The 27,723-nt window shown below is 39.2% G+C and overlaps 1 protein-coding gene across 3 annotated transcripts in view; it reads right to left on the bottom strand.

Annotated features, from left to right (window-relative positions):
• Positions 1-446: 446 nt before the first annotated feature.
• Positions 447-27,723, bottom strand: part of UBN2 (ubinuclein 2) — a 57,614-nt gene continuing 30,337 nt past the window's right edge. For 2 of the 3 annotated variants that reach the window (XM_030003103.2, XM_041120576.1), the window contains 10 exons: positions 27,578-27,707; positions 26,133-26,251; positions 25,405-25,518; positions 23,911-24,054; positions 19,521-19,571; positions 18,109-18,151; positions 15,892-17,430; positions 11,911-12,157; positions 11,047-11,136; positions 447-9,851 (listed from right to left, as the gene is read on the bottom strand). In XM_030003103.2, the coding sequence (XP_029858963.1) occupies positions 9,802-9,851; positions 11,047-11,136; positions 11,911-12,157; positions 15,892-17,430; positions 18,109-18,151; positions 19,521-19,571; positions 23,911-24,054; positions 25,405-25,518; positions 26,133-26,251; positions 27,578-27,707 (2,527 nt within the window). In that variant the 3' untranslated portion in view covers positions 447-9,801. The remainder of the gene's footprint in view (positions 9,852-11,046; positions 11,137-11,910; positions 12,158-15,891; positions 17,431-18,108; positions 18,152-19,520; positions 19,572-23,910; positions 24,055-25,404; positions 25,519-26,132; positions 26,252-27,577; positions 27,708-27,723) is intronic. The other variant, XR_005931492.1, reaches the window with a different exon arrangement.

The raw sequence follows: 27,723 nt of genomic DNA on the forward strand, positions 1-27,723 counted from the left end.
GAAAACACTTTCTCTCTGTCGTTACTTCTCTCCTGTACCCGCCCCTCTTTTATGGCGGGCGTTGAAGGCCGCTGACTGGGCAGGGCCTCCGCGCGCGCGGCTCGCGGACCGGAAGATGCCTGCCGCGTAGCCCGCTGGGAGCGCGGGGTGGGGCTGTAGGTGGAGATGGTGGCAGTGCGGCCTGGGAGCTGGGGAGGTAGGCGGCGGGTTTCCCTCAGACTTTGCCTGGGAATAACAAACCGAGAAGGGACGAGTTCCCTCCTGTACTACTAATGCTCCTTGCTCGTAGTATCACCCTTGCCTTTGTGGTTGCCCTGACTGAAGAAAGCTACCACCCCCCACCCTGCCACAACAATGAAAAACCCAACAAAAAGGCCCAAGTGACAACAATTCAAGTGAAACCTTTTTACACCGTTATTTTTGTGAGAAATCACAGAGACGGCTAGTATGTACATTCCTCTTTATTTAATACAGCACAGACACATGACAAAAAAAAGTACACTCATGAAAAAAAGCCTGTCGCAGTTAGGGACAGGGAACAGTTACGCCAAGTTGAGTAAGGCTCCTACGGCAGAACGGGTCTGCTGGCAAGGTTGGATCCCAGAGCAAAGTCTGCTGCCAAAAAACATCTTTGCACTCCATTCGGGAAAGCAGAAAATAAAAGGGCAAGTCCCTCTCGGAACAGGTGGAGGTGGCATCATCTGCAAGGTTTGCAGGATACAAACCCTGTAACTGTGTTTGGAGCAAAGCACTGGTAAAATGAGAAATGCTCTGCAGCTGTTCTTGCAGAGGCCCAATAGTCCTGACCTCTGAAAACATCCAACTTCTCAGGGATAGCAAACCTGAGTATCTGGAAGGAGTGAACACATAAAGTAGTCACACAGAAGAGAGTTAAAATTAGTCTCCCTGCTAGGGCTCTGCTAGCCCCAACTGGGAAGGTGCGGGGGAACAAACCCGCTTCCCAACTAACAAAAGACTTAACAGCCATTAAACTGACCAGAACAATACACACATTTGGAACTGATGCGGGCCTTTGTGGCAGCAGCTTCTTCCTTTTCCTGCTTCAGTTCAGGATGGAAATTAAGCAGGCACCAGTTCCTCCGGCAAAGAGCCTTACACACTTTTAAAAAATTAAAATAGAAAAAAGGGAGACAGGTGTATTTACAAAAATCCATGGCTGGTACAGTACATCATTTTTAAGACACACTAAATGCTACAATCTTTCAGGTCCTGAGATTATTACAAAAAACCCCAACAACTCAAAACTTGCGTTCAGGTTCAGTTTTATAAGGAGAGAGGAATGAAATCACACATTTAAAACACAGTATCCCTTGAAGTTATTGGAACACACCTCCCTAAAAATCCAAATGAAACTGGTGCTAACTACCCGAATGTAGCTGCATTTGGTTGTTCAGGCTTGTTGTCACAAGAGGGGAGCGTTTCACAGGGGAGTTTCTCTGGAGAGCTCATCAGGTAAGCACACAGCTGTTAGGATCCTCTCTCCATCACTAAGCCCTATGATCCGAAATACACGAGTATTAAAAGGTGGAAGATGATCTTCTACAAATTCATGCTGGACTGAGTAAAGCATCACAGGAATCACCAACTCAAACAGGTTTGCCATCTCGTAGTAACTGTGCATTCCTTTGTTTGAAGCTGAGGAATGCAAAGAATTCTAGCTGTGATTTAACATTCATTTATAACAAAACACATGGCCAGCTGTTTGTTCTGAGCTACCTAGTGAAAGGCAGGAAAACACGACGTCCATCTGTTTCTCAGCCTTTCATTGTCTTGGGGATCACAGCAAGTCGGGTAGAGTTAAGCTGGCTATATCCAAACTTGCTTTTATATATATATATATATATATATACACACATATACATATATATATATACACACACACACACACACACACTAAAAGTGACACTAAACAAAGGATACTGAGGCCAAACCTCTGTCGAGGGAATGATCCCCACTACCATTAGCCATGCAGGCAGGTAGTTGGATGCTCTGTTCTTGACTGAGCCTCTTTATCTGGCAGAACTAAGTGGAATTGCACCCACACCTGTTTTGTGGTTTGTTTTTTTTTTCCCAATGAAATATTCTGAACATAGTGCTTTTGTAACATCAGAGGTTATCATCACAGATGCCCCTTTATTATAAGCACCTGACTTTAAGCTAGAGAATGCCAACATTTTAAGAATTACTCATGAAATGCTTCTAACCCTCAGTAAAAGAAGACTACAAGAGACAAATCACATAACAAGGGTACTAGTTTAACTGCTAAAATATAACAATGCTCAGTAGAGTTTTGGGGGTAAAAAGCAGTAGTTAATTTTGTAAGTTTTTTAAACAGTAGTCCAAAAATAAAATTTCTCCATCTACTTCCAGTATGGATCTTGAGAACTATGCAAGAACATGGTACTGCTACATGATGGGATCACCGGCAATAAAACACACACTACAGTTCTCACCTCAGAGCTAAATTGTTATTTGTAGTTACATATAACAAGACTAAAAGATCACTGAGAAATACCTGGGGATCACGATCTAGCTTTTATTTAAAGATCCAGCTACAGTGTAGCTGATAACTCCCCTTGTTTAGAAGCAACTTCATTTAAGTGAGAAATTGATTTAATTAACTTCTGATACTGCAAGGAAACCTGGGATGTCTCATTAGTTTCTCCTAAATCCAATCTGTACATTAAAAAAACATTGCTGTGGCTTCTTAAACCAATTTTGAGAGCTGAATATTCTAAAAAACTCTCAGACTAAAACCTGTCACAAGAGGTGATTTTAGCTTCCCTCTCGAAGCAACTTCATGACACTTGACACTAGGTGTTGCACCAGTGAAAGGGTTTCTTTTGTAAAATACAAATTTCTTTCTTCACGTTAGCAAAAAAGACTTCTGGAGTACAGACATTCAAAAAATATTCCATTTTCTTTGGGTAAAACTTCAACATGTGTTAAGAGGGGTAGCTGGGGGAAAGAATGCATGTAACACTGAAACACGTAAATACTTATCTGCATAGTTGGTATTCGTGACTATTAATCAAACTAAGGCCTTATCTGGAAAAAGCTGAGAACACAAGAAAGTTTCTTCCCCCACTCCCCAGGTGAAATCTGCTAAGTCTCAAAGAAGCTCTGGCTGCCTCAGCAGCTACTTAAGTTTGGCCTACGATGGTATTTCCTGACTCATTTTGGTTGATTCTCTCCCTCCCTTTTTCTCTTGGTACTAGACAGTAACAAACATAACTATCTGTTGATAAAATACATCTGCACACACTGCTGGGCAAAAACAAAACCAAAAACCAACAAACCCTTAGTATTAAGCATAACAGGAGTCAAACATAGTGTATACTGCTTGCTTTGAATTACTTCACCATGAAGAAAAACTTAGTAGTTAATGGTTATTATTTAAGCAGGAGATGATGACAAGGGAAGAGACTGAAGTTCACTTCTAGATACAAAACATGTATTCTTCTTTTTTTCCAGAGGTGCTCTGTAGAATTATAGCTGTCAAAAATGGCTACAAAATACAGACCTGTATCTGTGACTACTGATGAGATTAGCACAGTTTTATTTATGAGAAGTGTGCAAAAACAGCTGTAGGGAATCTTTGTACTTCCCCAGTTTCGGGCCAGTTCCAGGCCATGCCGATTTCTCAGCGTAACTCATAGCAGCAGCAGGGCTTTCTATGGCCCCAAAAGGCTATTACAGCAGCAAGGGATCACCAGGTCATAGAAAAAGGATGATGAAGCCACACCAGAAGTTTCCACAAAGCAAGCATTCCCCTACATAACGGTTATCTTTCCAGTGGCCCAGTGAGCATACTTCTAGCTGCTTATTTTGGCAGTGATTTCTTAAGCAGTAGATAGACACAGATTTTCAAAACAGCTACATTTGTTAAAAAAGACTGCAACAGTCAACCATCATCACCAGCTGTAGATTCCCCATCTCACAGATCAGCCTAGTATAAAAAGCATGCGTGCCCAAAATGAATTAAACAGCAACATAAGAGCCAGGATAGCTCAGTTTACTGCCACTGGCAGATGTGGCAAACTCCACTGAAGTAACTTCACTGACGCACCTAAGGCAGATTAAGAAGCACCCTCGCTATCGCTCCAACTGGCTGAGCTGCCAGCAATAGTCCTCTCTTTGACTGGCACCATTAGATCAGTAGAGGAAATCCGCCTATGGCCCAGTTTACTTAAACAGGTTCACTAAAACATGTGAAGACAAGCCAAGAACTGGGATAGCAGTTAGGCTATTCTCTGCCCCAGGAATATACTGTATTTGGTATCTTATTTTCTGCTCTCTAGATCAGTTCTCCACCTATGAAGGACTCTTCATTCCATTCCCATTCTGGAAAGTAAAATGTTTCCTTTTCATACTGCAACTCAAAATTAGCTCTTCCCCAGGGGAAGCACATCACAGAACTAGCACAGTCTAGCGATGCGTATGTACGTTACCTTAAGTTTATCACTCGATCAACAAATTTATTGCTAATTTCAGGTATGCATGTTTATAATAATCATAAGTTAGTTAGATCCTCGGCACAGAATTGTTAAAAATTACTAGATGATCTATTGCAGATTGCTAATTTTGTCAGAGAACGAGGAAACAAGCACAGACACTATTATGAGGGTTCACTTGCAGCTAAGAATATAATGAACGGCAAGTTCATGGGTTAAGAGAACAAACCATTAATGAAATCTGAATAAACTGAGAAAAAAGTACAACTAGAAAAGTACTTCATGGTGAATGCTTTAGGCAGCACGTGAAGCGTAGCCAGGTTTAACATCAATTAGCAGCTGCACTCCTGTAGGTTTTACCAAATTCCTTCTTAAAAATGATGCATGGTAGAAGTGACAGCTTTGGTGAATGTGAGAATCCTTGCAATAACTCGTGTCAAGCAGATGTGACTAACCACACACACGATTCCTTGCAATTCATCTCAACTCAAACTTGTTGCAAGCTGTTATTTTAACCTTCTTTCCCCCCACCTCCTTGGGGTTGTCAGCCACACGTCTTTGCCTCAGACTCAGTAATTGTGTGAAGTGGTCCAGTATTCGATAAGGTTGCCAGACAGGGCCCATAACGTTTTACTCCTGACCTAATTAAGATCCAAATTTAAAACCTTTAGAGAAAAATGCAAAAAGTTTCATTCCCGTTAGCCACTTCCTTTCTCTCATGCACATTTATGCACACTCACACACACACTCTTTTATTATACTGCCATCTTTGCACAAGTGTTCACCTTTTAAGTGTTTAACAGAGCCAGCAGAATGTAGGAGGATGAACAGGTTTCTCAGGAATATTGCTGTATATGTGTGTGTGTGTGCACGTGTGTGAGTGTGAGAGAGAAAGAACACACAAGCACACAGAACCAACACCATGGTACAGCAGCTATGAAGTTACACACATTACACACTTTTTTTTTCTTTACAAAAGGGAAAAAAATAGTATAACAGCATAAAGCCATCTTGGCAAGCTTAAGATTTTCCTCCAAAATGCCTTCCAGCACTTCAGGATCTCTGAGAACAGTTTAAAGAGGGTAGGGAAATAAAATAAAAAAAAAAAGGCACTTAAACAAAGGACAAAGGCCTGAATCAAGTCAGTCATGGAGGGTAACAGCCGTTTCACCAGAGCTAGGACCAATCAAAATCTACCAACCTTTTTTAATTTCTATAAAATTAAAATTGCATAAAGTGTTAATTAATCAATCATTTACCTACTGCTTTCACCTTCTGGTTCATTTTATGGAAAAAAATAAAACAAAACAACCAAACCCAAACAAAAAGCAAGTGTCCCTTTAATGATTTCCCCCTCCCCGCCCACCCCAATTGAACAAAAGATGAAAGTTAGGTGTGGAAGGAAGCCTTCCACAGCTTGGCTTGGCTGCAGGTTTTCCCTGCAATGCCATCTTCAAAAAAATCCAAAACAAAAGCAGAAGAGGGACCACTGTGCCTTCACCAATTCACTCAAAAAAACCCAAACCAAAAACCAACAAAAAAAAACCCCAAACCAAACCAAACACCCCAACACTTCTAATCCATCTGTGGGCAAAAACTACTCAAAAGAAAACAAAAAAACCTGTAAACTAGATTAAGATTTGCTAATAAATACAGCCAAAAGTTCATTTTATGAATGTAGCAGCAAATGTGATAAAAGTTAGTTGGAGTCCAAGATGACTCCCAGAGGGTTAATGGTTCACACAACTGATGGCAGCTTGGGAGAGTTGCAGGTTTTCTCTGTTTTCATGTCCTCAAGGGTCTTGCACCAAGTGGAGAAGGAGTGTGGAGGAAGGGTCAGGTGATGGGACTGTGGGAAGGAAGCAGGCTCTTGGCACCTGTCCCACCCCCAAATCTGTGCATCAGACAACTTTGATCGGATTCAAACAAGAAGCAGAACCCAGGTAATTAAAAGTTACTTCTGATTAGCAGAAAACAGATGTGAAACCCACAGCATCCACACTTGTGACTTAGCTGATCGGTATTAGTCATGTATCTCAAATCAACAGAGAAGGCTGGACAAAGTGATTTAGGCCATTTGCATCTTGGAGTGGGAGAACACTGCAGTTACAGTTCAAGGTATCAGGAAACCTTGCAGCCTGTTTTTCATCTAGCCTGCCGCCTTTCTTTGCAAGTGTCTCCAAAGGATTTAAAATAGCTAACACGACTTTTGGGACTTTGGATCATGTAGCAGAAAATATTACCCAGACGGTTTTAACATCTAAAACCTGTGTTTGAAATTATTGCTTGCATTTGTTTGGGGCTTTCAGTGAGCTTGACATGTTAGCTCACATACAGTCCCCAAACCAAGTTCAGCCCTGCTGCCTGGAAAAGACAGCTCTACTTGGCTTTCTTATTGCTTGTGAATACTGAGGGTTATTTAGTATGTACAACTACAGTTTATTTATTAACAAAGGCCCTTAAAAAGTAGTAAAAACTTGGGGGGAAAATGTCTTTAGAAGAGCTGCTGTGCAGAAAATAGTAAAACATTTACCTAATTTTGCATTTGGACATTGCAAAAATCTTTCACTTCCCCATCCTGTTTACGCTACCTGTTTACGCAAAGGTCTCTGGGAGCCACACTATTATTTCCTTTGATTTGGCCTTGCTAGGTTTCACCAGGGAGAATAGGGAACAGGGAATGCAGACCCTTGCATCGCTATGTTGCTGATTCCAAAGAAGCTCAGGAGCATAATGACCAAAACCAGTTACCCTTTGGGGGGCTGTTTGAACTGGCTTCACAAACAATGTATGGTCATCTTTATTCTCATCATCCTACTACCTATTTCCACAGTAACTATTAGTTTACTTGTTTCCCAAGACTGAGAAGCTCAGTAGGCCACACAGACAGGACTACTCCTACCCTCCTTAAGATTTAGAGGATACTCCTCAACTGAAGATGAGGCATACTTCCAGGAAGAGAGGAATGTTGAAAGGAAATTTGTGCTGTAGTTATAAAGGGCTCCAAGCCTCCCAATCTAAAATTTCATTTAGTATGAAGACAAAAGATGGCAATTTGAATGAGATGCCTTGATGAGGAAAACATAGAAGAGGTAGAACTCTCTTAGGACAGGGTCTTTTAAATATATTGCTGCCTGATGGCTCACTGCTGCAACTCCTTAGCTACATGCATTGTTAAGAAGTACCAGGTTTGACACAGTTCAGAGAGTTAGCATCCTGCCAGAACTGTTAGGCCTCAAAAAACAAGAGTTGTCTTCCTTCAACCCTTCCTGGAGAAAAGAGGAAAAAAAAGATTCAGATAAAGCTTGCATTCTAAATAGTTTATGGTATTTTGACAGAATTTGCACAGTATTAAGAATGCCAGAGTCTACGCAGCTTTATGTTTCAACTATAAATAACCTTGATGATGGAGATGCAAGCTTATCTAATCAACACACCACATACAAAACAGTAGCACTAGCTAAAAAGCTTTTAATTGGCAGATGCTGTGGAGTGAAATTAACGAACTAATGCATCTTATTTTAATTCAATCTGTCTTTCACAGAAGTGTTGTGCAAAAACATTTATTGCTGAGCTCAACCCAACATTTTTATACTAAATACACAATATATATTATTTTAAATTCACGTATATATATTTATATAAAATTAAAATGAGCTCTAAATAGAAAAGAAATTGTTGGCTGGTCTAAGAAAAATAAATCACATGTAAAAGAAACCTGAAAGCTATAAGTTAATCTAGCAAGAAACATTGAAGATTCATTATCCATGGGTAAAAGTCTCTCTGGAAGGTCTGAGATAACCAGTAGTCCCTGGTTCAATCTCAAATCAAACTATTGGAAAGACTAGCTACTAGGAGTTTCAGCATCTCTGATCAAAGGAATGTTTTGGGGTTGAAGGAGAAGAGCATCATACTATTTTTATTTGCTCCTTTCTCCTATGACTTATTTCAGTTTCTGCCATTCTCACCTTTTATCTGACAGCGCAAGGGACTCAACAGCAAAGTTCTGTCCTAGTGTTGAAAGTGCAACATGTGCTGGATACTTCTAACCTTACAAATGAACCAGTCAATGTACTGCTATCCAAAAAACCAAAAAAGCCAGCTTTGCAGTCTTGTGCTACCATGCAAGGAAGAGTTCAGGTCAGGAACTCCCCAGGCCAGCAGGGGCTGGAAATGCTGGAGACAACCCATTCAGCCCCCAGAAGAGAAGGCACCTCTGGTCACTTTTGAACGACTCCTCTTTGGCTAATGCCTGAAGTAGTATTAACCTGGATCTGGAATAGGTCACAATCAGCTTTAACTAGCAAATCAGTATAATGCATGGCTTTTGGGAAGAGTTAGATGAAAGATGAGGAAGATGTAGAATGAGTAAAGAACTGGTTGTGTTTTATGAAAGACATGAATAGAACATTACTTAATTTCAGTAGCAGATAAGCACAAGGCAAAGAAAAAGAAAGTTCAACAAATGGAAGGACTGAAAAAAATCAGTGTGCCTTTGAAAAAAAAAGTGGGAAAGAAATGCTAGGCTGACCAATAAAATGTGGGTTTCCTTTTCATGTAAATGGAAAAATTTCCATCTCCTTCCTCCCTTAAATAAGAATCTTTATATTAAAAAAATATATAAATCAAACAAGGAGCAAGGGATTTCCCAGTAGTCTGTCTCACATCTCAATGTACCAGGAGATCTGTTTTTGAAGACAACTCTCTAATGAGACTGCATACATCTGTAGGCTCCCTAAAGCCAAACAGCCTTGTAAAGCTGGAAAAATGCCCGTATCAGAAACTGCACTTGTGTAAGGGTTTAATTATAATGCAAAGTATCCCAGCACCACCTCTACTCTACGTAAACTTTGGTCCACAACCATATAGTACACTCAGGACCTACACATAATCTTATACTGGGCACTTCAAGCACTAATGAAGTGGATGATTCCACCTTACACAACAGATGGAGAAACCTATTCTAGCTTCTCTCACGCTTTCAACTCTTCATTGGACACCACCCAGAAAAAAAAAAGTTTGTGCTGCTGTGGGTTTGACGATCAATTTCTTTTAAAAGCCAATCAGAGCAGATAAAAAAAAGCTTGTTTCTTTAGGCAAGATCAAACTATGACCAGTCTGCATGACCAGGAGGACCAGTCCTCCTTTTCCTTCTCTCTTTGATCAAGTATTGTTTTCTTTTTCTTCTTCCTCTCACCACAGTGCTTGGGATCAGAATATGTAAACATCGACAGAAACAGCAGCCCTGTGACAATAAGCACTTTCCCAACTGGGCAGATTCTGTCAGCCAACCAGAACTGCTTCAGCTCCCTTGCTTGTCCGGAAGTCACTGGTTTTTCCGCTGTAACTTAGTGTCCCCTTTACTTTGGCCTCCATCTGTAGTTTAGAGACAGGAAAAGAAAGGGAAGAATAAAAGCATGAGTGAACTTTTATTTTTATATCTTACAGCAAGAGACAGGAATTTGGCACATTCAGCTTTAGCATCACCAAAAAGTAGCTTGTGTTTATAGGGTGGAAGGCTTTGCATCTTCTCTGTAGGTCATTTATTAGAAACAGCACTGTTGAAACCTGAGATATCAGGCTTCATACCAGAAGATACCATCTTTCTAAAGAGTAAGTAGCAACTTGGGCTACTCAAAAAAAACTCCTAAAAATCAAGTCTGTCTTTAGAAGCCTTTATATTTTAATAAAGCATTTTTAGTATTCAACCCATGGCACTCACTGTGACAAAAAAATTAAGGTTGTACCAAAACTAGCCAATTGGTTTATTTCCACAGCCTCTTAGAGCAACTTTGCCCAGCTTTTTGGTGCTGAGGACTCTGAGAACAGGATGAAGACCACCCACCAACTCACCGCCACCCTTCCTGTTCCTTCTCCTGGCAAAAAAAAAAACCCAAAAAAAACAAACCACCCTAGAGGTGGCAAAGAAAGGAGTACACTCCAACTGCAGTTTCTAAAGCTTTATAATAGTTTTTTAGCTCTAAGCCTTACAAACAGAAAAAAGAGATGTTCTATTTCAAGCATCTCTTCTCAGTCAAAATATGCAACTCTTATCAAGGATAAAATTCCAAGGGAAGGCAGATCTTCCATTAGGAAACCATCACACTTTTCACACATGTACACACTCTTATGAGAAACATGAAGAAGCTTCTGGCTGGCAGGTCAGTTTCTCCTCCAAGGGAGAAATTAAAATTGAGTAGAAAAAACAAATCTCGCCAATACAGACTTTATGCAGCCTGTAAACAATCATGTTAGCAGCCAGTAAGTAGTATTCCTTTTTTCCTAGTAGTTGGATTTGTACACTTTGGTTTCTAAAACTGCTACAATAAAGTATTACTGAAATTTTTGAACTTTTTTTGTTCCTGACATGGAGGACAAGTAGAAAAAAATTGTTCAAGTTCCAAAAATACGGCTACAATACAATGTGTACTGTCCGCTGCTACCAAAGCTTGTCCCTGTATTGTGTCTTCTCTAAACCAGTTTCAGTTCTGATGTACATTTTATTTCAGTCTAGGGCAGAAATCTGACTTTTAAGTTAAAAGAAGTAGTAAGAAAAATACCGTGTCTTTACCTGTGTAAGCTTGCTGCAAGTGAGCAGGCAGAGGTGAGTGAGACAGCGTTGCTGCATGCTGAGCACCTGGCTGTAAACCCTTCAGTAAGTCTGAGAAAAAAAAAGGAGAGCAACAAAGATGAAAAATAAATCTTAAGGACAGAGGCAGCCTTTGTGAAATAGGAAGTTTTTATTTTTATAGTGTAGCTATAGTAGCATGCTAGTTTGCACAGATTTCTGAAGATGTATCTCCACAATAAAAGATAAAATACCTGATAGCATTCTGATGGCCGGAATAAGTCAACAGAAACGGACCTATTCAGATACAGTTATTCAAAAGTCAGAGCAAGGACCACGCCTCACTATTGGGATGCAACTCTTTATATAATTTCCTTCAGCAGAAAGACCAAAATTGATACAGGTTAAAAACCTGAAAAATTTCTTTTTCAGCAATCAGAAAAAAATAAATGCCATCTTGGTTGATACTTCCTCATAAGAGAGCTGTCTGATATCAGATTACTGAGCTAAGGGTATTTTAAGGAATCAGCATATTAAGTCTCTTATTTGTCTTGTGACATTTGGAGACTTTTAAGCTATATGCCTTTCTAAAGATAAGGGATTAAAAGTTAACTCAAAAAAAGTATGTTCAAAACTAAGTACATACTGTAAATGTAACAATGAAGTTAAGCTTATCAAAGGTGATTCATAACATTTGTATAATTACATAAACAAAGTTTTACTAGCAAAGAAATCACATTTACTCTCCTGTAGGGATTTTCATGAACCAAATTTGAGTCTGTCAGAACTTTATTGCTTCCCTTCTTAGTTTCCATTTTCAGGATGCATCTTTCCTTACAGCACAGTGTGATAACGCGCTCCACTCACTCTGAGTTAGGCTGTGGTGGAAAGCCGCTGAGGTAGATCCCGAGGTGGTTGTCACTCCAGCTGTGTCCGTCCCAAAGCCAAGCAGCTCCAAGGGAAACTGGAAGGGCACGGTCACAGGAACAAGGCCACCCAGCATCCCAAAAGGAGTTAATGGTGCAGACGTCACATTCTGACTGGTTACAGACAGGGGTGATGCCATGAGAGTCAGAGGTGAGGCGTTAGCCAGTAATGACGCTCCTGCTGTTGACTGTACAAAGAAAAGGACTACTTCAAGATTTTAAAGCTTTGAGTTGTATTCTTTAAGGAGATAAGAATAGACTATTTTATGTTAAGTGTGGCCCTATTAAGAAGTCCATTAAACTATTAACAAATATCCACTTATCCACCTAGGAAGTCTTCCCACTGTTCGTCTGCTAAGCAAGTACAATTATCTCAGATTCAGACATGACAGTATGGCTCATCTCTCATGTTTTTCTCATCAGCCTTGCAGGTAATTTCCTCTATCTCCTTTCTAATTATGCACTGGGTCTACAGTCAGAATCTAATGCAATATCTTCTATTAGATTAGTAATATGGAATTATCAAATGTAGATCTGAAGTTCTTTAGAAGCACAGTATTATTCTCCCCTCTCCAAATCGCATTAATTCCTCTAACATTAGAGTAGCTCATTCTTGTTTAACAATCTTTCCTTCACTATGCATATAGTAATTTTATATGCTAATGTTCAATTCTCTAATGATCTACTACAAAACAGTTGGTATAGAAAGCATTTTGAATCAGACTCAAGCTTAGATATTTTAGATATCTGAGTTAAAAAGACTCAGACTGAAGAGGACTTCAAACCTGTGCATTTACACAAGTAAGCCTTAACTAAAACCAAAACTTAGAAACATTTTAATGATCACATGAGCTTAAAATGAAGTCTCCTTGAGTTCTCCAATATCAACTTACAGTAACAGCAAAGCGATGAAAACTCCTAGCAGGGATAAAGTTTCTATTACCAGTTTTGGTCTTAAGGTGTTCAGATGAAAGCAGCTAAAGAAAGGTTAGTTGCTGCTTACAATAAACCACAAAATTTTAAAACAGTAACCCTGTAAGTGTAAACAACTACAGATATGATATTCTTAGCAAGTGTTTGTATTGGTCGTCTTAGGAGCGACAGCTTCTAAAGACATACTCCATCCCACAAGTGGGAAAAAAAAAAGGATTAAAAACTTCCAACATATGTGATTATTCTCTTTCACCTTTAAAAGTACTAATTTCACAATAAGCCTATGTACAAAAAATTACAACCACTCATTGTCTACGTAATCTTTACTGTGCAACAAAATAAAAGCCATACAGTAATCTCTTTCAACTGTGGATTTGTAAAATGCCTGAAAACAGAAGGAAGTTTGTAACGTGCTCTGCCAAGACCTTGCTTACTTTCTCAAAACGGAGAAAAGTTCAGTGATAGAAAGAGCTACCGAGAATGCCCTAAAAGAGTTGCAGTTCAGATGTTTCTATTTATCTCACCTATGATAGCACTTCATAAAAAGGGTTTATCCTGTCTTCTAAATCTGAGTCACTAAGATCCTTAGAAGTCTAAGCCAGATTCTGCTCAAGAGTACTAATGGTAGGTAGAGCTTTTTAAGGAAATCACAAATGAGAACTGCTGAATTCTAGATTACTTTGGCTTTGTGTTCTTAAGATGTAACTTAATAGAGTATTCCAGAATAAAATTTCTGTGGAGCTACAGCAGGTGTAAGCCTATATTCTGGTAAATAACCGTGTCAATCAAAAGGGGAAAGGACGGAAACATTTCTTGGAAACTCTTCCTATTTAGGAACATCTTTATTATCACATGAAATCATCTAGTCTGATCTTCAGTGTAAGCAGACCAGGATATTCTAAGGAGTAACTCAGGCACCATTCTCATCTTCTGACTGATTAATAGCATCTCAGATAGGAATTAAATCCCTAAACCTTTAATGGAAAGGAGATTCACTTTCAGTCCTATGCAAAGTTTTAAGAGGGGTAGCTAACTCCTTAATACATTGTACCTAACAAATAGTCTGGAATTGACAGCCATTATCTCTTTAAGGCTAAATAAAGCCCTTTGTTATCACAAATCTCTTCCCCTTCAGTGTATTTTGACTGGGAGGTAATTTGATCCTAATCTTCTCTTGAATGTACTTCACTGACAAAGCCTCAGTCTGCACAGTAGCAACAGGCTTATTCCATGGTTTATTTTCCTTGCACCATTCTTCTGAACCATTTCTAGGTTATCCAAGTAACTTCAGAAGTGTCAGAAAAACCCACATGTAAAGTCACAATAATTATTTTTGTGATACCATATGCTGCTCAGTACCTCTAGCTGATTTCAGTCCTCCTATATACCAACACACCTTATTTTGCTGTATTACAGTATGCACTCATGTTATTTGATTATCCACCACACCCCCTCCAGTCCTCTTCAACATCACTGTCTGCCAAAATGCATTTTGTTCCCAGGTGATCAGTGTTTATAAAAAAAATTACTTGCCTTTAACTACAGGAAGGTTTGCCAGAATTCGTCTCATCATCCAACACAATACTACTTACTTCCCTCATCTGTCACCTTTAATAACTACCACACCCATTTCACATTTTCTTCTATATCACAGCAATTGTATCCACTGGATTGTTGATTGCACCAGGAAGAATCAACTCTGCTCCCAGTCCATTCACTGTAGCCTTTTTTATCTCCTCCAGGCACCTTCCAGAATACCCAAACTGCACTGTATCTGGCTCAGCTCTTCTCTAGGCCCTCAGTGGTACCTCAGTAGCCCTTACACAGCATGTGGGTTGTGGTTTCTTTAATTCAAAGTACCCCAAATAATGAGGAGGCTGTCTCAGAGCCTGCCAGACATTTCTTGTTTACCATAACAGACAAGGTACAGTAGGATGAAAGACCACAGAAGTGTCTTGTAAAAATCATCTTCCTCCTGTTATTCAGCTGCATTAAGAAAAATTTGATAGCAAGCTAAAAGATTATAAACCATTGCTAAAAGCTGAGTATACATCACTACCATGCAATAGCTATATACATTGTTCAGAAAAATACAAAGCTTTTCCATTTACTGTACACCAAGACTCTAATTTACAGCAATACAGCTTTTCTTAACTTTACTTAAGTAGTGAAGACTTCAGGATAGAGAGCGCAATAAAGACAGGGGAAAGCCTCAAATTAAAACCTCGGTAACTAAATCATTCCCAGTAAGAATGCACAACTTGGGAAAGCAGGTTGTCTTCTGGGTAAGTCATAGGTTTGCACAGCTTTTAGAACACCAGTATTTTTTTTTGTTTTGTATGACTTGTTTTATCTCCAGTGATTAAGTTCTGCATAAGCGTGCTCTCTCAATTTCTAGAATATTTGTATATTAATGAGGTGTCTCATTCAGTTTGACTAGATCCTACAAAATAAAATACATATTTAATCACAAATACTACAGAAAAGCCCTCTCAAGTGTTAATTTTAAATACAAGTCTTGCATTATACTCAAACCACAAGCAACTGAACTCTGGTTTTGCAAGTTAATCATGAAACTTGGCAATAAATGTACCAAGACACCTTTTCATATGACCACCATCATTACGAATAGGTAAATATGCAAGAATACACAAATCCAATAATGGAAGAAAATACCACATCCCCTGAAAATATGGCCACACAAAGCTTACCTTTTCTAGTGCTCTTAAAAAAAGAAAACAAAAGTGAATTCTGTTCCACAGTATAGACCAACCAACATTTTACAGTGAGGATTTGTTCTACACTGATCCTTGCATTTCACATCAGCTGGAAATACCTATTCACTAGTGCAAAACAGTTTCATCGGTATTAGCATTTATGCTTAGTAAAGTATAAACATTAAATTTATGACACATTTTCAAATCAAGATATTGCAAGAAAGAGTGAAATATTAATGTAAAGTTTAAACGTAAATTCATTAGATGCATACCTGCACGCTGGCTGTTACAACTGGAGACCCTGAGGCAGAAGATGGTCTGTGTGGAGTTGACAATTGTTTAGTAGCACCCTGTGTTCCACTTCCTGCTCCCCCAGACAGACTAGTCCTACTAGCTCCACTTGAGTTAAGGTTACTGCCTCTGCTGGCAGGTACATTCATTCCAACTCCACCCAAATTATTTTTACCAACAGTTCCAGAAGGAGAAGAGTTGGGCAATTTTGAAGAAGCCTGAGGGTTCTTTGCAGGCTGAAGGCCTGAGGTGCGATTAGAGGGCAGCAAATTCATTGTGGGAGACTGCCTGCTGATATTTACACCACTGGTCTGTTTATGAAGGGGGTTGTTGCTGGAGTGACTACTCTGGGAAACTAGTGCACTTGAACTGGAAGAACTGGGTGTTGTTGCAGGCCTGGGGGATGAGGTGGACTTGGATGAAAATTTAGGTGATGCATTGGGCTTGGGTGTCACAGAGGGCTTAGATGCAGTGGGCTTGGGAGAGGCAGCAGGTTTGGGAGAGGCAGCCATGGAAAAGGGAGGCTTGAAACCCTGGGAAGAAACTTGTGACACCATAGCCTTGGCTAAATAGTTACTAGAGGTAGAGGTGCTGGATGTTGTCCGAGAAACCAGTGGGTGAGACACTTGAGAGCTGCTTCCAGATGAGGGATTAGACAAAGGCAGGCGATATACTACAGACTTATCTTGAGCCTTGATGACTGGCGATGAGCAAGACAGTTTGGGATTACTACTCAATTTCACCACTGGATTGGTCTGTGATTTACTAATAGTTGCTTGTAAAGGAGATACATATTTCTGCTGTACAGCTGAATGCTGGTGCACCTTTGTCACTTGTGATGTTGAAGAAGAACCACCTTGAGCCTCAGAAGATGATACCAAGATATTAGCATCCTTGGTTCTTTGAGAGGAGGTGGAAATAGCTGCTTGGGTCTTAGAGGAAGAAACATGAGTCTGTGAAGAGGAGGAAGCAGCTTGGATCTGGCTTGACCTCTGTAGTCCTTGCTGAAGTAGTTTGGCTGGCAAAGGCTCTAAGGAAACCTTAGGATTTTGAATTGAAGATCCAGCAATAAGGCCTGAAGAGATACCAGTGTGAACTAGGTCCTGGGGTTTCTTTGGTACTGGCCCTGTGTGACCAGCAATAAGACTTGATGAATGGGGTGTTTGAGTGGGCTCTACTTTCTTTGAAGTTGCCAGGGGCAACTTACTCATAATGCTTGCTAGTTTCTCTTCCCTCAGCCCAGGGCGAGGTCTGGATGTTGGTGTGTCTATGGTGGACCCAAGAGGTGATCCCTTGGCACCATTATTGATAACTGCCAGAGCATCAGAAATAGAGTCCAGTGAGGGTGGGTGGAAAGAGAGGTCTTCATCCAGTGAGTCATCCAAGCAGATAGTCTCTGGAGCTGGTGTGCAGCTAGAGCTGGCTGGGGTGCAGACAGGTGTGCTGGAACTCAGTAGAGTAGCACAACTGGAATTGACTGAAGACATACAGGTTTTCTGTTCTTTCTTTGGACTGGAGTCCTGAGAATGAAGAGATAAGAAAAGACAGGTTTAATAGCCTTTCTGGAGTAGATCTAAAGTCTTCTTTAGTGTAATACTATTATTCTGTAAATTCAGATGAACCCAAGATCTACTAGTGAAATTTTCATATTAAGATACCTATGATATCTAGGTGTTTCAGTCCTGTGTGCTAATTCAGTATTTGTATTTTAAAACCTAGTGCTGTTGCTCCACATAAAAGCGCCCCACACGGTTAAGAATAATCAGTGCTGTGAAGAACAGGGTAGCTAATCTGATCGCTAGGTAAAATTGCTACTGAACTAAGACAACACCTAGTCGTGTCTAATGAGAACTTCTATCAACTTACTATGTTATCCTCCTAACCACACATTTTTCCATTGTTGCCAAATTTAATACATGCTGAAAGCAAACACAAAGCACACGTTAAAAAAATGTGAAACTTTACTGGAACTAGTACCTCTTCATAGTCAATTTTTAAAAAACTAATATAGCTTTAAGTAACAAAGCTATACAGAAGTCTTTTGTACCACTTTCTTTGAAGTAATACACCACCAAGTCAATAAGCTCTTATAGCATTTCCTGATGGAACCCTTCTGCCAGAATTTTTCTGGATCAGAGGCAAAAAACAGGTTGTATCAAATGGTCATATAAAATTGAGGTATCTAAATAGGCATTTACCTTCACTTTGGGTTTAGGGGCCAGAATCACCTTCTTCTTTGCCCTAAAACAGAAGAGATACATGCACATCAGAAGACAAAAGAAAGGCAAGTCATTTTAGTTTGAACTGTTACCCTGACTATATCCAATAAACTAGAAGGATGACTACTGGAGTCCAGCTTTAATAATAAAAGATCCTTGAAATAGAAAATGTGTTAAAATGTAAGGAGGAAAGAACAAGCACACTTTTAATCCTTTTTTTTGGTCATGTATCTCTAAGTAAATTAGATGCAAAATTCCCTGAATTGCTGGTATAACTTGATATATATCAGGAGAGCTATTTTTTTACTTTTCCGATTTAGAGAAACTTCAAAATATCAAGTCATTTCAGCCTCTTATAATCTGAAGAGTTTGTCTACTTAGCAGAGCTTTGTCTAAACTGAAGTCACCTATAATGGTTATATAATTTCACTTTACATTGAATGTTTTTGTCACAGAGGACTATACTTCGTGTTCTCACTTATATTTCAAACCACGTAAAAACAGTTGCTTCCCCCCACACACAAAAAAAAGTGGTTTCTTTGGCTTATCAACTGTGAAACAGTTGTATCTAACCTATGTTTGCTGCAATAAGGCATTTAACAAACTTCCAGGTTCTTTTGCACTGTGAGTGACACCATAGCACCAACTACAGTTATGCAAGGACAGCATTAAGGATTATGAGTCATCAGCTTCAACTTAGAAGTTAAGCATTTCACACCTTCTTTTCGCATTTCTATTTCTTCAAGAGGATCAGATTTACATCTTATAGGTCATTTATTCTCCTTTCCTAAGCAACTAGGAATATGCCTGGTTAAAAAAAAGACCTTAATGTAGGTAGACCATCACTCAGTTTTGCTATTATGTACAAGAATATCCTATGTTAATCATATTTATCACAAAGGTTGCAATTTGGGCGTTATTCAAAGTCATTTCTGGATGAATGTGGGCAGCTCCCAAGAGGGACATAGTGTTGTCTGAAAATCAAGAAGGCAAAATTCAGCTAAGATACACAGCCTTCTGTGGTTACAGAGATATTTGAGAAAAAATGCAGGAAGTACTGCAGTCTCCGATTTCAATTTAATATGCTGCACTGCAAAATTAGAGGTATAGTGCTTTGAAATACTTTGAGTAAAAGGCGTTAATCCAAGGATGAATATCCACTTGAGTTACCTAGTCACTTCATAACTGAGTTAAAATATAATGCCACAAGAACATTACAGTTATATGTCTAAATTAAAGCATAAAAAAAAAAATTAACATTGGAAGTCTCTTCAAACAAAACCCAAAATATCTTCCTTTCCTCCCCTTCATCCAAAAAAGATACCATGAAGATAGGAAAAAATGCTATGAACAACCTAAAGATACTAGTAAGTTGTCGGTACTATACTCACGGAGCAGAAGTGAGGTGATTGTGAACACTTCGGCTTTCTTTAAAAAGCATCCTGAAAGAGTGGTGAGAAAAAAAACATAAGGTGATTCTACAGGGACAATCAGCATATCACCACCAAATACGCAAGTGTTCTTGAATTTTCAGAACCACCCTTTGATTATCTGTCCCCAAAGCAGCTAGTAGGTAGTTTGTCTGTACTGCTATCATGACGTTCCAAGGCAGCCATAAACAGAAAAATGCTAAAAAAAAAAAAATTAATTTCAAGTTTATATTTGAAATACCTCAGTAAATGGTCAAGCAGAAGTCAACAGAATGGAATATTACCTCCTTCAGCTGGACAGAAGAAATACATTTTTCATTCTCTCTCCTCAAAGGCTACTGAAATATTTTAAGTATCAAATTAAGGTTTATTGTAAACTCTTGACACTACGTGTCCACACATTGATCATAGGTTTGGGTTTTGTGGTTAGTCTGTTGTGTGGTTGTTTTTTTAAAAGCACAGAGGAAAAAAGTCAGAATACAGTAGCCAAGCTTGTTTCTAATTTTCTTCAGTATTTTGCATAGGCCATTGCGTATCATTTCTGTGACTTCAGTTACACTGGACTCACACATACATTTTACTACAGAGCCAATGAATGGCAAGAGTTGGTATGACAAATCTCAACACTACACATGTTTTTATTTCCATGTTATCAACTCCTGAGCTGACAAGTGGGAAGTGAAAATGATTCCTGACCTGTACTTATCCTACAGCTTGCTACCCAAATGCAAATAAATAGCTAGTGAAAACTTGGTCCCTTTCCCTGTTTCCAGGTAGGCAAACTAGAACAGACAAGGTTTTTGTACACCACTGCCATCACACCAACACTGACCACATAATGAACAACTGTCTAAACAAGAATTTTTCACCACTGATAACACATCCTGTAGAGCTGCAATACTTATAAAAAAATCCAAGTATCCACAAATGTCATATAATCTGGTAAGAAGACATTGACATCCTCTCAAGTTCCAATGCCTTACTTCTCAGATTCCACTTTCAGCTCCATTTTCACATTTTTTTCACCATACTAACCTTCAAATCTGTATTACAGTGCTCCCCATTAGTGACTACTGAATGCCTATGAAGAACATCATGGAGCAAAAGGAACATTCCTCATTACAGGTTCAATGTGCCACTTTCTGACCTACCCAGCTTCTCCAGAGTATTTCCCTCCCCAGCTCCTTCATGGTGCTTTGTCTATGAATCTGAGGCCCCATTAATTTGTAGTATCATCCTTAAAGGTTCAAGACAGAAGTGTAACTACTACAGGAACAGAAGTCAAAGATAAGGTTCAAAGCAAGGACAGTGCAGTTTATGTTCCAAAGAAAGAACATGCTTGGAAAATAATCCGTCCATTGCATACATGTACTTAGATGTAAAAGGTGATGACAGAGATCATTATGAGATTGTTTCTTTCTATCATGACTTCAACTGTACTGTTTGACCTGCACAAAATAAATGTGCTGCAAGCCTACTTGCATGACCAATTCCGAAGATGATGAAACTCTTGGCATTAAAAGGAAACAGACTTCCTGTTGTTCCTGACACTTTTTTTTGAACATACACATATTTAGGTTGCAGGCTTTTTTCAGACATGCATGGAATTAATATGCAACCCAGCTGCAAAAAAGTGGGTTACGTTATTTGAAAAGGCTTTGTGATCCTTTAGGACAAAAAGCATTTCTCTAAATCCACGAGTTATCAGTAAAACAATCTCCTGGGGCAGAGTATAGAAGTTACATACTGAAAATTCATGTGACAAAGATAGTTGTGGTACACATGGACAAATGAATGAGGTGCAATTTAAAGCTACAATCAACACCTTACCTCATGCTTCTATACTAAGCTATGAGGAACATTAAATATAGTTAACTTTGAAAGAGCAAGAAATTTTTCCTCTGGGCTGAACCCACAAAGCTCTGGTACCATAGACCTACTCTGATAAGTAAGAATTCCTTATGAAATACATAGTCAGTAGGTCATTTTTTAACATTAAATGCGCAAATTTTTTTCTGATTTACACAGTTCCTTCTCACTTGAGGCCACATATAAAGGTAAAAAATAAGCCCTCAGCATGATAATCCCTACCCTCATATCCCTACAAAATGAGCATCCAGCATACAAATAACATGTGCTGTATTACAAGTTACCACTGTCAGACTCCAGGAAATACTTGCTTTTCCTCTTTTCCATGCATAACTGTTTGCCTACAAATTACAATCCATCACTTCCTAAACCGACAGCAGGGAAGTGCCTCCCTGTAAATACAGGACAATTTGTATATCATTATGGTACCAAAACTACCCAGTAGGTAAATCAAGTCCTGCTGGTCAACAGAAAGTTCTGATCAGGCAGCTCTTTGGGTTTGTTTGGTTTTTGTTGGTGGTTTTTGTTTGTTTGTTTTCTGGTGTTTTTGTTTTTTGGTTTTTTTTTGCGGGGGGGGGAGAGTTTGGTTTTGTTTTGGGTTTGTTTGCTTTATGTCTTTTGTTGAAACCACTTTTATAGATAGTTTAGAAGCTTATGGAAATTTTCAGCACACTTATCATACAGAAATGAGAGAACCATATGTGTTATATGGCTTTCAAATCCAAAATTTTGTTTTACTTCTATGTATTCTTGGATGACCTCACACTATCACTTAGCTATTTTGCCACTATCATCAGTGATCTCTGTATCTGTTCTTAAGCTAAACTGGGACTCCTTGTCTCACCTCCTTCAAAACCTTCATAAGAGATAACATCTCACTCATCAGCACACTTACTCTACAAAATTAGATCCCTGAACAGAAATAAGTCAGCTGTATGCCAATGTAAAACTTAATTTGTTCCTTTCATTACTATTTGTCATGGTTTAACCCAAGCCAGCAACTAAGCCCCACGCAGCCACTCACTCACCTCCCTCACTGTGGGATGGGGGAGGGAATCAGAAGGGTAAAAGTGAGAAAACTCATGGGTTGAGATAAAGACAGTTTAATAGGTAAAGCAAAAGCTGCGCGCACAAGCAAAGCAAAACAAGGAATTCATTCACTTCCCATGGGCAGGCAGGTGTTCAGCCATCCCCAGGAAAGCAGGGCTTCATCACGCCTAATGGTGACTTGGGAAGACAAACGCCATTGCTCTGAACGTCCCCCCCTCCTCCTTCCACCAGCATTATATGCTGAGCATGACATCATGTGGTCTGGAATAGCCCTTGGGTCAGTTGGGGTCAGCTGTCCCAGCTGTGTCCCCTCCCAACTTCTTGTGCCCCCCCCAGCCTGCTCGCTGCTGGGGTGGGGTGAGAAGCAGAAGAGGCCCTGGCTCTGTGTAAGCACTGCTCAGCAGTAACTAAAACATCCCTGTGTTATCTACACTGTTTTCAGCACAAATCCAAAACACAGCCCCATACTAGCTACTATGAAGAAAATTAACACTATCCCAGCCAAAACCAGCACACTATGTCACAAGCAGCTTATTACAACCTCATTTTCTACACTGACTATTCTAGGAAATATCTCAGTACAGTTATTTTTACAGCTTGATACAGATTTGACTAATCTACAATCAAGGTATTCTTAAGCAAATTGATTAGTATTGTATTATTTAGCTTTTAGTTAGGTCAAGATTTGATGGGAAATTGTCTTTCGCAATGGGTGCTCCAGAAGAACTCATGTCATCTACATTTGCTTCTTTTCTTCCACTTCAGTGTGTTTGAAAACTTTGCCAAATTTGTATTTAACAATGATTACTATTGCTCTCATTTTATTTTTTCCCCTTTGTGTGGTTGTTTCCTCTCAGTAAGTCAGGAGGAAGCAAGCGTTAAGTTTTCATTAAGAAACTGGCCAGCATTTTAACTGCAGCATCACAGAGCATCCCAATTGCACACAGGAAATAAAGAGCACAAACCTTAAGTGTTTTGTGAACTCTGGTGTTGAAATTCCAGCTTATAATTTTAAAGTCTGTCACACTGCATTATCAGACTGCTTACAACATATAGGCAAAACTACTTTCTATATCACTGTCACTTTCTATATTGCAGAAAGAACTTCCCAAGCAGTTACCCCTGCCTCATACTTCCCCCTCAAATGAAGCATCACACACTGTGTTATGAACTTTAGTAAATTCAGACTCCAGCAGATAACAAAAGCAAATAGTTCTTTGAGGAAAACAGAGGTTTAAGCTCTCAGGCTTGCCAACAAGATAGAAAATTAATTTCTGAAAAACATTTTTCTATAATATTCCAGTTCCACTGACATATTTTGAAGTTTTAACCAATATTAATAGTACAGGGTTGAGACAAATGTATGACTATAACTAAGATCCAAGAAGTAGTTAACACCAAAATGAATAGATATATAAAGCAGGTATCTTACCTTGCCTGCATCCAGCCTTTAGGCCAAAGTGGTTTCACTTCTGTTTCCATAAACGTTTTGAGGTAATCTTCAGCAGACTGACTTCTATTTGGCTCTAGCTCATAGCATCCCAGCTTGATCTTGACAAGATTACACAACAGAGACCTGCAGAAAGAAACACAAATATTGATAGAAACAATCCTTTCAAAATCTCAGCAGAAAAAGGCTGAGAAATAGACACAGTGATGCTACACAGCTCCTTTCCACTGCCAGTTGTAGGAAGAGCTCAGTTCCAACCGCTTTTTTGGAAGTTTGCCACTGCACAGGCTTGCTACTACAACTGGTATGATGTGCCACTGACACTTCTCCATTTCCAACAGATCATATGGCTCTTTTTTTTCATCCTTACTACCATTTTGTAACTGGTTTTACATTTTCTTTGTGGTTTCCTCATAGCTGAAACATCTTCTCTCACTTTGCTCAGAGTGACCTCTATCTCATTTGAGATGGAGAATGTCTGAAAGCAAGTGAAATCCATTCTACACTGAGTATCTCAACAGAAGATTCTTTGACAGGGATGCTGTCCTTTACTGTCCTTAAAAATATAAAAATGCACACAGTTAAGTAACATTGGCCTTTCAGAGCCTCTTGAATGAAAAAACCCAACAAATTTAAATGTCATCTTTAAGTATGGCTCCCCTCCAGCTTAGTCCAAGCTATACTAGTTGGATATATTCCATGAAGCTTGCTTCCCTGTTGCCTTAGCATACTACAAAGACTCATCATGAGAAGTACACCAGCCCCTTTTAATAGTATGCATCCTTGCACTAAGATTAGCTTAGATACTGCATGGGAAATTACTAATTTAGAAGTATCTGCTTGCTTAAAAGCCTATCTAGATTATTTCAATAACAGTAATCTTAGTTTTCAGTAAAATCTATTCTAGGAAACAGAACAGTGAGAATTCATCATTTCAGACAAGAATCTGTGTTGCTCTTGAGAGGTAACATAGAACTTGTGTTCAGAGGGGATAGGAGGGGTTAAGATTCATGCATTCTGGATGCTGGCTTGAGGAAGAACTAGGAGGCTTGCCAAACCAGAAATGCCAATTTTGATGGTCTGCCCTACAGTGGCAGAAATCTTTACCACTCATTGGGTGACAGTGTTTTGTGACCTATTCCTAGAATGGTGGGAAGCAGGTGTAACTCTGCTTACACCTCTGTTCTTCGCTTAAAGATGCCTGAAGTCCTAGGACCAGGAAAATTCTCATGTATTTGGAAAAAGCAGATAAACAAGCAGTGAAAAAAGGGTTGGACATAGGATGATCTTGCCTTTCAAGTTACAGAAAACGGTGTTTTACCATTGCAGTGTTCTAGCTTGCCTATTTAGCCCCAACACTCTCTCAAACTTCTGAGAATTATTATTTATTAAACAGTATCATGTAACAACATCCCCTTGGGGATACCTTTATGAAGTCAGTCAAAATTCTTGGTGGAAGAGTTAGTTTTGTCTCACCTCACTGTGTCATCCCAATGAAACTTCTTTCTGGGTCCCACAACCCTCTTTCCAGGTTTCTCATCATCATCTTCCTCTGATCCATTTTTCTCTCGTTCATCTTCCGCTTGCAACCTACAGTTGGAACGACAGTTTTCTTTATAGGTATGCAATACAGACAAAATGTTTCCTTGATAAAGAAGTGTTATTTTAGGTGTTAGAGGAAAAAAAAAAAAAGACCTATCTTCAGATTCTCGTTATACCCTTCCTGAAAGGGTAAACAGTTCATCTTCCTCTCCCCACTGCTTCATGGACCTCAGAGACAAGTGAAAAAGACACACTGTATGGAGGCTATCAAGGATGCTGGCTATAAGCTTCATGTAGTGCTTCTACTAGGAAATGACAGGATGCTTATCAATCTATTAACTGCGAGGGAACAAGGACAAAATATATCAAGATCCTGAACACACCATCCTCCTCCATTAATCCAGCATTTTAAGAATCTCCAGTATCCTTCTCACAGTTTACAATTTCTTTCTCTCAAGACATATTTCATTCAGTTAATGGAACTTCTTTCTAGAGTCAGGTGATAGCATCACTTACACAAAACTAACTGCTTTGTACAGTTCAAAACTTACAGACACCTGTAAGCTGGAGCTGAGTACTTTGCTGAGCTCAGGGAATGAACATGGAGACAGACTTCCAGCTGGACTCTAGAACCGGCATGCACAGACTCCAGAAATACCTACTTGGCATTCTTGGCTTGATTGCGGGCCTGACAGTCCTCTTGATACTTGCATAACTGTTCGGGCATGACGTTACTGACAGCCAGTTTCAGCTTTTGCAGTGGTTCTCTCAAGCGGTCATCCTGTGAAAAGATAAACACCAAAGCAGTCCCATTAGATTCAATGTAAAGAGTGTTTCAGATAGGAGTGAGCGGGAAATAATTTTTGTGAAGCTGAGGCAATATTCGCAGTACTAACTATTGACTGCAACAGCCATTTCCTACACGGCACTTGAATTCTGTTAGGTGCAACAGCATTATAGAAATGCACATACTTGAAATTCTTCATACAACTCATGTAAGTGTTGAGACCAGAAATGATGAAAGACAGTCACAAGGAAACATAGCACGAATATCCCAAAACATTGTGGCATGATCTCATTAAATAATGCTTTTTAATCAAAATAGGGAAGAGAAGAAAACCTGAGGGAAAAAGCAAGATGACTTGACCGATGAGTATCTCAACACTGGCAAATAAATATCCAGTTAACCAAGTCCCCTAAAACCCTGTGGTATAAGAACATTCTAGGTAATGAACAAAATATATGTATTAGATTATGTGAGTATTAGATTATTATCATATATAATTTATGTACCTCAAAGGTAAGGACTATGTATTTGGAATTGTCTCCAAACATTAAGAACTTCAAACATTCAAGTAATATACTATATACTTCCCTACATGTTTTAAATACTCTTCCTACATCTTCTGACTTTACATTCTTAATCATAACTGCTTTTTGAGAAGAACTAGAATACTATGTGCTATCATGTCCTATGCTTAGAAATAACATAGGATTCTGTTTGCTGCCTTAGCAAGTTCTGAGATCTCTGCATTCATGATCCTCAGATCCTCTGCAAGATTTAGTCCTGCATTTCATCTAAAGAATTGGGTCAGGATACTTCAGAGCACAGATAACTTTTTTCTTCAATAGGAAAACATATTCTTTAAGAGAAATGCAACTGCAAATGACATATAAAGTATTTGTAAGACCTAGCCACAAAGACAAATTCACAAAAACAGTACAGGCTGGGTCATCTATTACCCGTCCAGCCTTTCTTTTTTCTTGACACAAAAGTGAATGCAATAGTAATTTTTTCTTTCAGCCTGTCATAACCGTTATTACTGTGGTTTTCTATTTCTGCTACTTTGATATGTACCCTGTACCCAGCATTCAAGATGAAAGCGCTTCATTCTCAAATAAACGGTCTGAAGTACTTAAAATACCTCTTCCTAAAGTAGTGACAATAGCAGGTACACAGAAAAAAAAAGCTTTTAAGCTGATCTAGCAACTGATCCAAAACCTTTGCTTTACTGGAGACATGTCACTGTTGCTCTAGTCTCCTGCATTCTGTCCTCATCACTACTACACAATTGACTCATGCTGGAGCTAATCTCCTTATCATTACCTGGACATTGAGGTGTAACTTCTTCAGACGCTTTATCAGTGTGTCCTTATTGCATGGGACAAAAGCCTCAAGGTGAGAGTACACTCCATTGCGGATGGCAGGATTTATCTCCTGTAACTGTAGCTCAATACTGACAAACAAACAAG

The sequence above is a fragment of the Aquila chrysaetos genome, chromosome 26 (genome assembly GCF_900496995.4).
Source record: "Aquila chrysaetos chrysaetos chromosome 26, bAquChr1.4, whole genome shotgun sequence".
Classification (NCBI taxonomy): domain Eukaryota; kingdom Metazoa; phylum Chordata; class Aves; order Accipitriformes; family Accipitridae; genus Aquila; species Aquila chrysaetos.